The following is a 16,766-nucleotide window of genomic DNA, read 5'->3' as shown; positions in this document are numbered from 1 at the left end:
GGCTGACATTCACAGCTACAGCTCATAAAAGCAGAAATAAACCTGCAGACCAAAAGGTTCATGTTGAGCCTTCCCTTTGTCTAGAGGAACACTTATGGTGCTGCCCCAGGCACAGGAGACACTGGGTTTATTATGCTGCTCCAGAAAGGAATAAAAATGTCTACCAGAACAGTGGAGGAAATGCAAGATAAAACATTTATTTTCTGATCCGCCCAGAAGCTCCAGCACAGTTACCGATTGTCAAGATATTTTACTGTCCTGTGATGACAATTATGTACATAACTGTTACAAAATCCTGAGATGGCAAGCTCACAGATATGATAATATTATTTTTTGCTTCTTTTAACTGTGTTGCTGTGACACATCAATGTGTTCAGCGTGATGCAGGGGTCAAAAAGGACTCTCTCTCACTGTCTGGTCTTTTTTCTTGCTTTTCCCTCTACTTATTGAAAAATACTATAAATCAAGGAAGAAGCATCAGGGATGGTTACAGAGATGGTTTCCGGTCAACGTGCTTTATCTTGAGGATGAACTATTTAAATGTTAGAGGGATTTTCAAGGTCTAAGACTTTAAGCAAGTTATAAAATTAGAGTCCCACTCAACACCCTGTGCAAGACACTTCCTTGACTTTCAGCCATTCTGGATCAAGCAGTTGGACCAAGCCCTGGACGAGATAATATTTCTTAGAAGGGCACATCACTCCCCAAACCAGGAGGTTTAAAGCTTTGTGTTAAGTACAATTCCGTTGCAAGGTCAACAGAGCTGGTTTTAACTGAGTAAAGGACTGAAACCTACCTCTGGACCAGGGACTCCTGGTGGTCCTAAGGGTCCTTCATCTCCCTGAGGTGAAAAGAAATTAAAATCAAAGGCAAAGTAGTGACAAAATTTGGACTCTCCATGCAGCAAGAATGAAAGGTGTGCAGTATGAGCAGCAGTTAAACACCAGCTGTGTGCTCAGCTCTCACATTTTAACACTTGAGTCCTTCTGAATCTTAGAGCAGGCAGCTCAGCATCTCTGAGATTTCTGATCTCCCTTCCCCAGGTCAGGAACAAAATCTAAAGTCAAGTCCTGCCAGTAAAGGCCATCCAAAATTTGATCAAAGCCAACACCAGTTGATTGGGCCTATCATGGGCTGGATTTGGCCCATAGGGTGCCCTGGACATGCTCACACATCTCTGCTTCATTTGATTTGGCAGGGATACGAATGCTGTAGAGATCCCTACTCTTTTTCTTTCTTTCTTTTTTTTTTTGCCCCACAAAAAAGGGTGTTGCAAAATTTCCCAAAGAACCATTTGGCAACTGTAGGAAGGTTTTCCTTTTGCTTTCAAATGGGACTACACATGCTACAGGATGGAGCTATCTCAAAATCTCACACAGCAATTGGACTCGGTCCTCTCCGTTGGCTCTACACCAATTTCTAATGTGATAGGATCAGATCTACAGTTTCTAGGAGACCTTCAATTAAGCTTCACAAAAATTATCTCAAGTGTCTAAAACCAACTGCCAAGAGAGAAATTAAAAGCGCCCTTGGCAGCCACAGTTCTGGCTGTTCTCATTTAGGTGGTCAGCCGTGGTAATGAAGTGGCACGAGCTGGCGGGCTGAAGATGGGACTGGAAGTCAGGAACCCGGCTCAATGGGCTCAGACAAGCCACCCACAATATGCCACATTTCTAAAGAAGATGTAATGCACGGCCTTGACCTACCACCTCAGGTTACAGCAGCGGTAAAGGCACCGTGGTGTGGTCTGGTGCACGTTCAAAGTCCTTCAGCGCAGCTTACGTCAAAGTCCATGTCCATGTCTTCAGTCTTACTGTTACGCTCACTAACTAGAGTAAATTGAAGGCAGCTTGGTCATGCCTGCCTGAACCTGGAATGCAGGGCTTCGATTCCCTTTGTACATTGCCTAGAATATTTTTTTTTCCTATTTCAGTGCAAATAAATGAGCTAATTTGCATTAGTCCCATTTAGAGAGCAAGCAAAAGAATTCCCAGAAAAAGTTAAGAATTATTAGCGCTATTAAACCGAGCTCCTGCCCATGCGTGCGCTGAGTATTATTTGTACAACGTCTCGTGACTCTGGACAAACAGCTTACACTGGCCTAAATGAGAAGAAACTACACTGAAGTCACTGGAGTTACAAGAGGATAATCAGAGGGCGCTCAGGCCTTCTCTGCTGCTGCTATAAAGTATTTGCAGCTCTAGGACAATTATATCAATGATAATTGTCCCTGTTCAGTGACTGCAAGTGGAATGAAGCTTCAAGCTTTCACATGAAGTGATAAGTGAAAGCTGCAAGCTCTGAGACGCTGGGGCAAATGAATCTTTGCAGAAGAGCAATTTCAGTTGCTGTACCCTTTTTACAAAAGGATGTTGTCCTGCGTGAGGGAGTGCAGCCTGCGGGTCTCACAGTTGAAAGAAAACACACTTAAAAGGAGCAGAAAGCAAAAGCCAGGTCAGGGCATGCCTGTGCAAGGGGATGTGCAGGGAAAAGGGCATTAGCACCCGTTCTGGGTGTGTGTGGGTGGGTGGGAATAGACTTTAAAAGAAAAGACAATGCAGGGTTTAGGGTCAGCAGATGCCAGCAATGTCTGTAACTTAGGGGAAGCTCCTCTTCTGCGGTCTCTGATCACTGACTATTAGCATCTGCATCCAGATTCAGAGGGACCGAAGTACTTCAAGTCACAGGCACCATTTCAGTATGCATTCATCTTCAAAATTCAACGTTATTCTTTTAATTCGATCTGCTTTTGGTCTGAGGACACTCACCTCTTGTCCCAGCAGTCCTCTTGGCCCAGGTAAACCTCGTGCTCCCGGCTTTCCCTGAGAAAGAGCCAAAAGAAAAGATACTCAGAAAATAGAAACATAAGCTCAGAAGGGCAATTAAAAGGAGAATGTCTCCTTCACAGCCACGGGACATCATCCAATGTCAATTTTGTTACAGAAAAAAAAAAAATCGAAAAAAAGGAAACCCTGCACTTGGAGAGACCTCAAGCCAAACAGACCAAGCTGAAACGCTGGCCAGGACAATCTTTAGGAATCTCGAGGGCTTTCTCTCCCCCCACTTCCCACTACTTTGTTTTCCCTGGCTGCTTCCCACCCTACACAGAGCTTCAGTCTCTGCTCCACTCACCTTCAGGCCTTCAGGACCATTTTCTCCTGGTGGGCCAATGTCACCTGGGAAGCCCTGAAGAAAATGAGAAATAGTCAGGGTGCAGAGGTGGACTTTTGCAGCCCGCTTCAGAGGACAGCCTCTGTGAGAGTTTTAATTAAAGGCTAAGGGCAGAGACATTTGTTACGTGCTGGCAGTGTCCGTGTGTGGGCCACTGCGCAGCTTCTAGGGGGAATGAAACAAGACAATGGGAGCAGCACTATCGGTTTGATTCAACAGCTGCCTTTTCCAGCAGTTCCCTTTAGGTCCATCTTCTTAGAAGATTTATTGCTGTGAGGGCCTCCCTGTCATCACACAGCTAAAAATGGCAATTTGGTTTTTAATTAATCTTTATGAGTCAGCGCATAATCTCACTGCTCCGAGAAACGAACTGCACGCCTCAGCGACAAAGGGAAGCAGGCGAGGAATTAGGAAAGGTGCTGACATGCTCATTAGCTGCCGCCTTCAGCCAGGCAGCGACTCCTTTCCACCCACCACCCCTTCGCTGAGGAAACAAAGGAATCTGTGGTTATTTCCAATAGCAACAAAGAGGAATGATTGCTAAGTGGCAGCACTCGACCAAGAGCCCTTCCAGACCCAGCAGAATACCAGAACACTGATGAAGGGAAAACAGACCATCAGTTGTGCTGGAAGTGGCAATCTAGCATCTTACAGACATCGTCTGGTTGCTTATGAAGGAGAAAAGTGACAATTTTCTGGTGGAAGCTGATCCTGCATTTAAGGTATCACTGTGAAAGTTTTTTTGGTAAGGGCAGTAAGGGTCTTTTTCTACTTGAAAAGGTATTTTATGAGGGAAAACGGAAAAAAACCCTCCATGATACCTATGACAAAAAATGGAAGGAAAAACCAGGAACCCATGAGATGCAGAACGGGTTATAAACCCATCTTGATGGGTTTATACTCCCTACCTCATCACCACTCATGTGCCATCATACCCTAACAGAGAACTGAAGCCGTACACTGAAAAGCGGGGGGTAGGTGAAAAGTGAGATGCAAGATTCAAGAAATGAGTGTTCTGCCCTGCAAAAGCAGTTGAAGAACAACTTCAAGGGCCAGAGAACAACATGGCGAGTAGAAAGACCAGTGTCTACAGAGTCTGGTCAGTGGCTGGGAGACAGTCTGGGGCTCTTGCCAGGTTAGAGACAATCTTTGGGGTCTGACCTTTCTGAACAAGACCAGACAAGCTGTTACATATAGGACTTACATGGGAAGATCGGGAAGAAAGAGGCTTGGAATGGTAGTTGGAGATCAGGAAATCTCAGTGCAGGGTGGTCAGCGGGTACAAGATGGACAGTTTTCCCTGTCTCCCACTTTGAACAAAAGGGGGCCTCAATTCATTAAATACCAGTTAATCCCACAACACAGCAAAGCTCTTTTGGCCTTGGTATTTCTGGTGACCTAAAGCAATTGTCCTAAAGCAATCCATCTGCCCGTTGTTAGCAAAGGCTCTGACCCCAGAACACACGAGATTTGGGTTGGTAAACGTGTCAGAGCTGATGTGTCATGGTGAGTGGTGGCAGTGGCAGCCATCCCCTCCCTCCGTTGGGCTGGGTGCCCATGTGGGAGGCAGCGTTTGGCTCTTGCTTTCCATATGAATTAGCAACAGCTATATGCACATGCCTCCTAATCAAAACCCTATGTGGGCCTGTCTGTGCACGGCTTGAGAGCTGAAAACCTCCAGTGGGGAAAGGAGATAGGCATCTCTAACAACAGTCTCTCAAACGCCACATGGGTGTTTATCAGAGAGCTGATTCTCAGCTGCAGACATCAAATAACTTGCTGCAGACATCAAATAACTCGCTGCAGAGGCAAAATGAGACAGGAGAGAGGTGTTATTGTGTGGGTTTGCTGAAGTCAGGATGCTGCAGGAGTTACCAAAGAAAGGAAAGATGTGAGAAGGAGGTGGTGGAACATACCTCAGGGCCAGGCGGTCCTGGAAACCCAACTGGACCTTTGTCACCAACTTTTCCCTGCAGAAATCAGACAAACATGGAGAAAAGTGAGCTTTTTGGCTGTCCTGTTTAGAACAGCACACCCCTGTCAAACTGTCTTTCCAGCCGGGCACAGAACCTTCAGAAAGGAAGATGAGGAAGCAGAGGACACTTGGTTACTTACCAGGGGGCCTGCTTTCCCTCGTGCCCCAGGGACCCCAGGCAAACCCTGGCTGCCCTTAAAGAGAGAGAGAGAGAGATATTTTTTCAGAAAACACAATGAAGCATCAAAAAATACAAATTCCCCAGGCTCCAGCTCCAGTTTCTGCAGCAGAGAGAGAAGCACTTTCTAAGGACTAAAGTCAGCCTACAGGGAGCTGGGACAGTGGCGCTAATGGCAGTGAGATGTTTCTGATAAAGCCGGGGCTGAATTCAGCCCCGAAGAACACGTGAGCTGTTGCAGTTAGTTGTGGCTCAGCGCCATGTAGGCCCCCGTGCAGTGCGAAGTACAGCATTAGTCAGCTGAAGTCGGTATCATATTGTGGTCACAGGGGAGAAGTCTTTCGCTTAGAAGCTATGCACGGCGTTAAGTGTTTCACTGGGTCAGGGTTTAAGTCGCTGCACTGAGCAGACAAAACCTCCGAGTCTGCAGCTGCTGGACCACACACATTCATGCCCATCCCCATCAATCCCATCCCGCCACTTCCAATTTCTGCATGAAGATATGGCCCCTTTTATATAAAGCCCCCAGCAGAACTGCTTTTATTATGCGTAACAAAATCCATATATTGACATGAATTTTAGAAAGGCGCAGCATACCCCAAATCAGAATTATCTGAGCAGGGGAACCCGACAGCAGGATGCAGCTAGTTCTAGCTTCTTGTGGCTTAAGATGAGCTGAGAGAGCTGGTGGCCACGCATACTGCTACGGAAAGGAAAAAAATGATGGAGAAAGAAAACCAATTACCTTGTCTCCTTGGAAGCCGATATCTCCAGGAACACCTGCTCCTCCCTGATCACCCTGGATACACATCACCAGAGAGTTAAAATAGGCAACAGCAATAGCCAAAATGCCCAGGTAGATGCTAGATGATGCACTGCACAGCAACAGTCTCATCACTAGCTCCATTCAAAACTGAATGGCTGGCAAACTGTAGATCATATTAACTGTAACAACAATCCTGAACGAAGCATGTATTTCCCAACATTGGTTCTAAAGTGAGAAATGAAACTGCAGGAGAGAGTAAAATACGAATTCCCAAGCATGGTCTTTCTATAGAAGCTGCAAGAAGAGAGACTACGTTCCTCCGGCTAACACAACCGTGAAGATGGTGAAGTGTTAAAACTCAGCAGAACAGAAGGCCTAGTTTAGTTTCGATGAATGGACCTTTTCTCTCATAAGGCTCTATAGAAAAACAAACAATACTCGGGGTTGCTGTGAGCATATTCTAGTGCTGGTATCAAAGGTCAATCCTCTTCCATAAGAAAACAAGAGTAACTTCTAGTAATGCTTTAGAACCACCTCACTGCCAATATCTGGGCTGAGAGTCTCCAGGAGGAACACTGACAATATTTCCTAACCAAGCTTTCCTTCTTTCCTCTCTTTGGACTATTGCAGCAGATCCTGACTCCTTGGGTAGAAAATAAGCATCCCTGAAGGTTTTCTTAGGAGTGATGGGCTATCTTGCATTGCCTCAGCCCTGCTGTGAGCGGGCTGTTGGGCCAGATGACCTCCCGATGTCCCTTCCAACCTCGTTTATTTAGTGATTTCCTTAAACAAAGGATGAGTCAACGATGGGGCACAGAAAGGAAAATTCTACTTGGGAAGTCAAAGGGGGAATGACTATAAAGACTTGGTACACTGACAAGACCTGACAGAAATAACTGTTAGAGGAACTCTGTCCCATGCGCAGCAGATGCCTCAGAACTTGGCTTCCTAGTAAGGGAACAAGCCATACGAGAGCAGAGAGCTGTATGTTTAAACACAGTCCACATGGAAGACGTATGGACTCCTACTAGAGCCAAAGTCTACAAAGAGATGACAGAGGAAGTCTACTTCTACTTGGGCAAAATCCACCCACTTGTTATCAGAGAGCTGAAATAATTCTAACTACTTCAGTAACATGCAGGGGATAATGAGATTGTGAACGGTTAAGGCTTCAGTTGGGAAAGACTTTTTGGAGACAACTTTTTCTGAAGAAAAATAATTAAGAACTATGCAGATTCAATGATGGAAACATTTCATGGATTCATGCTAAATTCACTCAAATGTTTTGGTAAATGTTCCCAGAACATTTCACTGAACCATCTTCAAAACAAATCTTTTACATAGCAAAATTGAGATGCCGCTCTTAAAAAAAAAGTTAAATTGATTTTACTCATTTGGGTTTTAACTTAAATATTTTAATTGGAGTCAAATAAGCAACATTTTGCTTCATCTAAACTATTTTCCTTTTTTTTTTTTTTTTGGCAATGCAAGCAAATGGAAACAATCAGCTATTTGCACAGCTTCAGCTCGTATGAACCCCAAGTATTAGATACAATAGAGATGGCAAAAAAACCCCAACTGTATGACCCAGCTCATTTTCCTGCCATTGCCAGATTTCCCTCATCTTCTCTGAATTTACTACTTATTTTTTCTAGTTCTAGGCTTAAAACACTGAAATCGGCAGGCAACTCTAATTCTGGCTCCTGACAGAAGACAGCAGGAAAATGCTTTTTCCTGAAGGTAAGAGGTTTGCTCTGAAAACTCCTTGTCTTTAGCACCTATGTTGAGGGTCAAAAAAAAAAAAAGATTTTTTTTAATTATTATTAAGCAGTTTTCTACCTGGTCAATATAAGTGGCCATTGAAATACTGTTTCGGAAGAAATACTTGGACATTAAGAACTGACTACTGTAAGAAAAGTTTCCTGAGCGTTGCAAAAGGCAGGAACAAACCTTTATCACGGAGCTTTAAGCAAAGTGGGTTAGCGACTGCGTGACAGGGAAAACAGTTTTCAAACAACTGTGAGAAATGGGCATTAGAGAGGCTTAGAAGGAAGGAGGAAAGACAAAACACGTCTCTTATCTTTAGCTGGGCTCCACGCAAGAGTTCACCTGCTATTGCAATAGCCCAGCGAAACGTCATGGCATGAACGATCCACCTGCGATGGCCATTAGTATCTTAAACAAAAACTGGGAACTAGGGCACCCCCTTTCACCTGCCTTGAGCACCGTAAATCTGCAGCTGCGACTCAGGGTGTGTGTCCTTAACGTGAGGAAACAAACCAAGGAGGAAAGAGGTCAGGAGTGTTTGTTATTAAAAAAAAAGAAGTGGTGCCGAGATGATGAAAAGGGGCTGCAAGGACTTTGCTTGTGAGGAGGGGGAGGAAAGCACAATCTGAAATTACAAACAGGATCTGCCCGTGGGATATTGCCTGTGTTTCGTGTTTCACATTTCACCTATAAAAAGAAATGCAGCTTCAGAGACCCTGCGGCCCTTCTTAAGGCAGCGCCGCACAGCAAGGGGGCCACGAGGGAAGTGACAGATTTGCAAGAGTGAGGTGGGTTTGCTGTTTGTAGGACGCAGGGGAGGTCTCTGTGCAAAAATCCTCATTTTGCTCACGACTGGACATCTCTTTTTCCAAGACTTTCTGCTTGGCAATATAAGGGGAGCTAACTGCAAAACTACTAGAGGTATTTTACTGAGCCGTGTCCTTCACAAGTTACAGATGTCCTGATTCATAAAACTCCTTTATGTGAACAAGTAGCTAGGATTTCCTCCGTTTCCTCCACCTTTCCTCTGTACTCATCACATCACGTGGTCTTCTCAAAACCACTCTTTATTTCAGGGTTATACAGTAGTTCCACTTCTCCCTGTAAGAGCAGATGCAACCCGCCCTGTCCCCTCTCCTTGTCTCCATGAAAATATATAAACGGAAATAGATGGCTGACCCATTTTATGGGAAAACCAAAGCTGTAAAAAACATCATTAACTTCTGCGGTACCAACCTTGTATGGGGGATGCAGAAGGGGCTGGCTAGCATTGATGCGCTCTGTACTTGCCTGTTCAGCTGCTAGATACAAAGATGTGATTTCTGCAGGAGGAGTGGGATGTTGCCCCTTATTCTAGTTCACGCCTGGCCTCCACCACGCGATGCCTGCATTTGGGATTAACGAGCTGCACCTCGTAAAGTACTGAACAAGGCAATGTTGGAAACAAAGTCCAAAAAACAGTGGAAAACACCCTCTCATGGAAGGGGAAAACCGTCTCAGTGTTGAGGCAGGTTCCTCCTCCTGCGATGGCAAAGAGGAACAGTAACAGCGTTTTTGAAGGATGCAGCATTGCAGGGAGGAGCTCCTCCCAGGTGGATTGAGGCGGTGACCTCAGTTTCCTGCCTGCTGCCCACACACAGAGTCCAGCCACCCTCCCACCTTGCCTAGGTTTTACCGGTGTCTGACCTGACTGCTGTTGAGGGAAGGGAGTTTTCCTCAGCTACAAAAAGACAAACCTGTACAAGGCCACTCCCGTGGACCGCAACCAAGACAAATGGGCTTAACAGGAGATTGCAGACATCTAATTAAATCTTTGTTGACACATCCTGAGAAAGGCACTCTGAAGAGCAGCCTGGAGCTGACAGGGCTGGCCAGGCATGAGCAGTAGGGTTGTGCTCCAGGGACCCTGTGACACCAGCACCTATGGCTGCTCCCATGGGATCCCAGGGGAGTAATGCAGGGCACAGCACCAGCAGCTGCACGGGGACGGGCAGGAGAGGCCAAGTTCTAGAGCCAAGTTCAAGAGCCAAGCGCTATGACGGGAGGAAAATGACCATCCTTTGCCAGGAAGGATGCAGGACACTCTCGAAGTCCCTGTTCCCCCGCAAACCTGGTCTAGTCCATGAGTGGCAGCAGATGGAAGATCTAAGGTCCCCAAGGATATTCTCATCTGCCGTCAGTTCCTAATTATGAAAGGTTACTGATTACTGTCAGCACGGAGCAGTGAAGTTTGCTGCTCTCTGTCCCTGCTGACCCAGCATTTCAGATGCTGCCAAATGTCTAGGGCTTCTCTCTCGCTCTTTTTTTTTTTTTTTTTTTTTTTTAAAGATGAAGTTTAACTCTCTGTTTACCAGCTTTCTGAAAACCACGGTGGAGGAGAAGAGGGGAGAGCCAGTACATTTATCTCCCTCCCCTCTGGCCACGTAATGGGAGACTTCTGCACATCTTCTGCAATAATCCCTCACATCCCTTTGGGAAAAGCCTCTGTTTCTAAATGGCTTTATTAGAAACTGCTTTCCAGAGAATCCACCTGACACCTTCATACAAGATTCAGCCTTTGGTAGGCTGGGACTCTCTGGTGTAAGGTGTTGATTTGCTGTTGGAATGGCCATATTTAACAAGGCTGACAGCTACTGTTGGCTGAGCCTGGGCATCATCTGTGCTTGCTAATATCTGGATTCATTCATCTTCCACATTCAACACCCTTAGCATAGGGCTCAGGTCTTTCAGAGACGGACCAGCCATTTGAGGCGCCCACTTGCAGTCTCAGGAGAGATGCTTGGGCAGCTGGCAGCTGGTAGCTCAACCCCTATGGAAAATCAAGCGTCTTCAACTGATATCTGAACCCTGTTCACAAGCTGGGGTGTAAATGGGACTCCTGGAGCCCAACACAGCTTTCTGCTGTAGGGGCTGTGCATCGGCTCTGCACACCAGCTCCTGCTCCTGCAGCACTCCCAGTGAACACACTGCGGGAAAGCAGCACCGGCTTGGAAGTCTGAAATAATTTGCTCTTCAGAGGGAAGTCAGGAACCTCATATGCTCGTGGAGTGGTACAGTGGGACGGGTGTGCTTGAGCCACACCAATGTGCAGGGAAAAGGTTGCTGCACGGTGGCTGGACTGTGCAGCTAAGTTCACCCTTGTAGTTGCATCTTCATCATGCAGCAGAAAGGGGAACTCTGTTACTTGGGAGGTGACCAAGCTATGAATAAGGATTTCTGCAGAGGCAGATTGCATACAACCGCGGTCTGGAAATGTTTCAAGAATGGCAAGAGACAAACTTTCAGAGCGACAGACATGGAGAATAAATACAAGATTCAGGGAGGTTGCTTATGTTTCTGGCCATAGCAGTACAACAGTTTTGTCTGAAGACGTCAATGGAGGGTTATAATGAAGTCAGAATCTAACGGACAGAAAAGGAATAGTAAGCAACTAGAGAAAGCCTTTAAATAAATGTCACAGCCTAAAAATAGCAATAGCAGCAGAAATTAAGTGACATGATTGGTGAGAGATTACAGAAGGGAGCCTCCAAGACAAGTCAGTCCCTCTGCTCTAGGCAGGGTCCTTCCTGTGACCCAAACCCAGGCAAGCACTAAGTGAACACAGAGATCCTGCCTCTACTTTCCTGTATGTGGGATTTCCTTAAGTCAGATATTCCTAAAATCAGCTTCAATTAAAAAGCATGTGGCAAAACCAAGGTGGGCAAAGAAAGATTTATGATGTCTCTCCTTAATAAAGGCAGAGATAGCCTTTCAATTTTCATTGAAACGAGGCAGGCGGCAAGAAGAAAAATGATCCTGGCAAGAGGGTCCAAGAGGGCAGGGTGTACTTCCCATCTTGACCAACCTCCTCCTCAGTCAATTCTGCGACTCAGAAGCCCTCACGTAACATGAAGGGCATAAACCTCCCTTCCTTCTACCACATGTGCATTTAGACCACAAGCTCTTTGAAAGCGGAGTTTTTCCCTGGGTACAAACTGAGCAAAAGCAGCAAGACCAGATATCACTTAAATTTATTAGTGGTACCAGAACATAAACAATTAAAACACAAATGTAAACAAGCTGTAAGATGGGATGAGTGTTTTTTCTCATGATGCCCAAATCGAAGTGAGAGAAAATAAAAAGGCTTAAAGGTGCCATTCACTAAAGAAACATGGGAGTGAGTAAATGCACGCAACAGCCTTTGGATCAGTTGGAGAAGGGATGCATTATAAACTGGGCCAACTAGCTGAGCAGCGAGACCAACAAATCAGAAAACCAAATAACTGAAAAAACCACAAAGCTATTTCAGGCCAAATCCTCCCCCAAATGGAAGGAGAGCCAATGAACTTTGTCTATACCCATGCAAACAAGTGCAGCAAACTCAGATGCTTTGGCTAAAAACTGCAACACCAGAGCTGTGTGCCTTCACCTGAGCAGATGAGACCTGTGGCCATCAATGCCTAAGCAGGTCTGATTTTTCTTTACCTTGTATTTCCCAGCCCTTTGGCTGTTGGACTGCTGGAAAGGATACGCAAAAGATTTTGGAAACTCGGTCTGACTCCAAAATTATCATTGGTCTGATCTGACTGTTCGATAGCACCCGGGATATTTGAACTACAGTCAACTCATTTGGGCCAGTGGCAGCTTTGGGGATGGTCTGTCAGTCTTAGATTAGGAAAGGGCTGTAATGAAAGCCAGGAAGGAAGTCTGTCCTGTCCAAGGAAAACGCAGTGGGAGAGGTAGCTAGGGAAGGAAAGAAAAGGTTTCCTGCACCTGAGGAGAGAAGCTGCAAGACTGAGCGTGGGATTACTGAGGGAGGATGGATAATTCTGCACTAGAGTAAGGATAACTCTAGGGAGAGCTGCAAACCATTTGGTTACTGTGATAGCAGCGGCTGGAGAAATACTGGGGATAAAGAGAGCAGTCTGGGGAAAGGGATGGAGGCTGTAATGTCCAGGAAAGTTAATTTTGCTAAGCAATGATTTAAATGCTGGCGATTCTTAAGATATTCAACCATTTATTCCACGGAGCAGACAGAAGAGTCTGTGGGCTCTGGGAATTGGTGGTGAGTCAAGAAACCAGCTACAACTTCTTACGCTTGTTGTGAAGAAAAAGTCCTTCTCTTGCCCTTTCCTTCCTCCCTATAAAAGCGAAAATGCGGTACAGGGGAGAAATGGAAACTGCAGACACAGGAGCCCTGGCAAAGAGCTGCTATAAGGAGAGTGGAATCAACTGGCTTGACACTATTTCCCCCATGTGCAGTTTTGGGCTGCTAAATCATTCTCTAAAAGCGAACATCTAGCAAGAGAATAAAACATCAGATGGGAGGAGGAGAATACACTTAATGGTCATTTTCCATTGCTCTCCTGAGCAATCAGAGCCAACAATAAATGACTGCACCTCCCACTCTTTCAGACTAAATAAATCCTACAGTCAAATATCTGTAGGAGGATGGTTCTTATGACAGTGAGACATTTACACACGCAGCTTCATGCCGATTTAGCTCAAGCTGCGTGTTTTTGTGCCAGCAGCACTAAATCATTGCAATCAATGCCCTTCTCCTTTTTTCGTTTTCTAAAGTGATTTATATCAGTTTGGCATAAGGCAATTTCCTCTCGGCAGGAAGCTGAACCGAGGTGCGCCTCTCCGAACGGGAGCAGAGATATCAAACACCGGACAGTTTTTCCTGGGGATCCAGCTGCTCTGCTTGACCCAGTGAGCTGTGCTGCTTTGTCACATCATGTGTTTCCCCCAAATGCATTAATGCAAACCCACTGTCAGCGTTGTTAGGTCTTCCTCCTCCTCCCCATCCCATCCTGTAACCAATATAAAAACATAAAAGCCCAATGCAACACCTGATAATCTTACAGTTCCTGTCATCATCAGTAGGAGACAGAAGGTCCAAAGAGGATCTGAGCATAACTGATCTATACTAGAACTCCATGGAAAAGGGGATGGGGCAGATATCATAAAAGAAAGAAAAATCAAAACTGGAGTGTCAAGAAAGCAGAGAGGGTGGAAGGATGGGAGCAAAAGGACAGCCAGAGTGGAACCAGTACAATGGTGATAAATAAGAGAAAGAAGCTAGAAAGGGGTTTTTACATGCAAAATTAAAACACAGTGCAATAAGGGAGTATTCAGATCACCTTATCACCTTTCAGTCCATGTTCTCCAGGGTTTCCCATCAGCCCCTGAAACAAAAGAAAGTTCAGAGTGAGACTGAGCCACTGTGAAGACTGCTCAGGTCTATGACATCGATGTTGCTGATGGGGCCGGTGCCTCAGACCCACAGCACTGGCCTGGCACAGGCCCAGGACCAAAGGCCAGGCTGCTCCCAAAGTGTGCTCCATCACTCATTCTTTAAACACCCTCCATGGGCAGGAGGTGCACAGGGAAAATGCCCCTGGGATTCTCCACTGACTTACACCTACTGCAGACCACCAGTGGGATGTCGTGTTCAACAGTCTTGTGCCTAGGTCAACGGACAAGCATCACTGCTGCCCGTCCTTTCTCTCAGGACAGTCACCATTACCCCAAGGGAGAAACAGAATAATCTTCAGCCCTGCCGTGGAAGAACAAGAGCTCACACAACTCACACAACATTCCTCACCTTTAAGCCTTTTGGTCCTGGATAGCCTATCGGTCCAACCGAGCCCATGTCACCCTAGTAAGAGAAAGAAAATTACCCAAGTCATTAGGTGCAAAACCAACAGAAAGCTGTATGTGCTGTGAAATTCCCCTCCTATCTGGTCTCTCAGTATCCCTGAGGAATTGCACCACTGACTTCAGCAGAAGCAGCATCCTGGCACGAGCCAAGAGACTTTTAATGTGTAGACAGCCTCTAAGTAAAAGCTGCACAGGGTGTTTGCCTGGCAGACACGCGAGGGAAGCACAGCTCCTATTCGCATCCTGCTCTCGCCACAAAGAAGAGACCCCAAAGCACGTTGACAGTAACCACCGGAGATGTGAGCTGTCGCCCACGACCAGCCCATGTGGCACCCCCCCGTGCTGCTGCTCCTATGCACGGCCAGGGCAACGGGGCAGAGGGTGCTGGATGCCTGGATCACACAGGAGCATCCCGCTCCTGCGCCACAGCAGATACAGGTGTCGGGGAGCGTGGTCAGGCTCCAAAACCAGGAGCCTTGGTTCCTGGATTCAGTTAAAATTACGTAGGGAATTCAGGCTAGTAAATTAATGGCAAAATAACGGAAAAGTAATTAAGAAACCACCTTGAAGTCTGAAACTGTGGTACCATCTGATAAATTGTTTTTGTACATCCCTCCTAACTTTTGAATGGATTAATTTCCCTCTTCCACTACTTGAAAAGTTAAAATATTGAGCTGGTTTAAGACAATCCTGGAGTGTATTTATCCTCAGTGAAGTTAGTTGTATTCTCAGCAAGAATCCACCACAGCGTTCCTGTGTCTCAGGATGTGTTAAAGAGGACACAGACCCAAACAGCAAAAAAGGCAATAGTCAAGAAATTTGTGTCATTACCGAGCTCTGATATCTAAAAGCGATACGGGAAGGAGAGAGGAGAAACAGGAGGTAAGGACAGATGTCTCGTCCGCGTGGCCATTCTGTGCAGCGAGAAGCCAGCATGGCATCCCCTACTGGGACTGGTACGAGAAACTGCGGCACAGGAGGACACTGGAGTCTCGGCCGCTGCGTGTACCTGTGTGTGCGTGTATAAAGGAAAGCCTTCAGCGGCCAGCATTTAATCAGGCTTTGACTGCGTTCTGACCATGAAGGGAGGCAGTGATACGGCGCACCAGCCTTGCCTGCAATGTGTAAATAAACAGGGAAGGCTCTGCTGAAGGAGCGCTTCTCTGCCCCGTCTCGGGCCCGCAGCCACGCCGGGAGCACTGGGCTGCAGCCGCCTCAACAGACGCCCTTTTCATACCTCCCAGCATAAAGGCTTCTTGTAGAAACGCGTTTACTTAAAGCTTGGCCCACACAGTTAATTAGGAGAGCAAGAGGCTTTAGTTACATCTAATTCTGCACTTCAGCCTCTCTTAAACAGCGAACCCAAACACCTGCAGGGTGCGTGGAGGCAGCCGGGAGCCCGGCTGGTCCCTGGGGAGGCTGTAGCTGGGAAGGAAGGAAGGGACTGACTGGGGGCCAGCCCGGAGCAAACACCCAGCTGCCTTCTCCATGCCCTGCAGCCCTGCTTCCATGCTGCAGACCCCAGGGAAGGAGGCTGGTGCTGTCCCACGGAGAGGAGAAGGCAGGATGGACATGTCCCCTTCTCCCCAGGACAGTGGAGGAGGTCACTCTTACATCAATCCCACTAGAGATGCTTCAGCATCCTGAATTCAGGAGTTGCGTATTACCCTGGGACACAAGATCTGACTCAGTCTGACCTGAATCTCAGTTTGAAATTTCTATATGCTCAGAGTGGTGCCAACAGACTAACTGGGAAAGACAGCCGCCAACTGCTACTGCTGCAGCAGTGATTCCTGAAGGAACAGCATTGCAAAGGACCGACTTTCTGCCTTAAAAATAAAGTTAGGAAGAAGCTTGCAACAGGAATGATTATTTCTTCATCTGGATGGGAAGGGCAAAAAAATATCTGAAGTTTAAGTTAGATCAGGCTTAGTAGCAAAAGGTGGACTGCTGGTTTTGCTCTTTTCCAGCAAAAACACTAGAGCTTGGAATATCAGTAGAGACCAACATAGTGGATCAAGACAGATGCGACAGACTCCAGAAGTCTGGTGATGGAGCTGAATCCTGGCCTAGGACACACAGTGCTAGACCTTGGGATCAGTCAGGGAAAAAAACAGTTTAGTTGTACCTCACATAGAATTTGTTGTCATTCGGGTAGCTGCAGCTGATATGGGGCAAAACCAGTAGGATCACAAAGCAGGTTAGAAAACAGACATCGCATGTCACCATTTCAGATCAGCTCCTGGTAAAACCTCTCCTTCCTG

The 16,766-nt window shown here is 46.4% G+C and overlaps 1 protein-coding gene across 1 annotated transcript in view; it reads right to left on the bottom strand.

The window, feature by feature from the left end:
- COL27A1 (collagen type XXVII alpha 1 chain) overlaps nt 1-16,766 on the bottom strand; it is a 163,260-nt gene that overhangs the window by 73,240 nt on the left and 73,254 nt on the right. Inside the window, exons 15-22 of the mRNA XM_074608623.1 lie at nt 14,447-14,500; nt 13,983-14,027; nt 6,070-6,123; nt 5,287-5,340; nt 5,088-5,141; nt 3,133-3,186; nt 2,769-2,822; nt 797-841 (exon numbers count right to left, since the gene is read on the bottom strand). Coding sequence (XP_074464724.1) covers nt 797-841; nt 2,769-2,822; nt 3,133-3,186; nt 5,088-5,141; nt 5,287-5,340; nt 6,070-6,123; nt 13,983-14,027; nt 14,447-14,500 — 414 coding nt within the window. The remainder of the gene's footprint in view (nt 1-796; nt 842-2,768; nt 2,823-3,132; nt 3,187-5,087; nt 5,142-5,286; nt 5,341-6,069; nt 6,124-13,982; nt 14,028-14,446; nt 14,501-16,766) is intronic.

Source organism: Larus michahellis, chromosome 15, assembly GCF_964199755.1.
Source record: "Larus michahellis chromosome 15, bLarMic1.1, whole genome shotgun sequence".
NCBI classification, from domain to species: domain Eukaryota; kingdom Metazoa; phylum Chordata; class Aves; order Charadriiformes; family Laridae; genus Larus; species Larus michahellis.
Note: the sequence above shows the minus strand (reverse complement) of the source record. Positions and strands in the feature narration are given on the sequence as shown.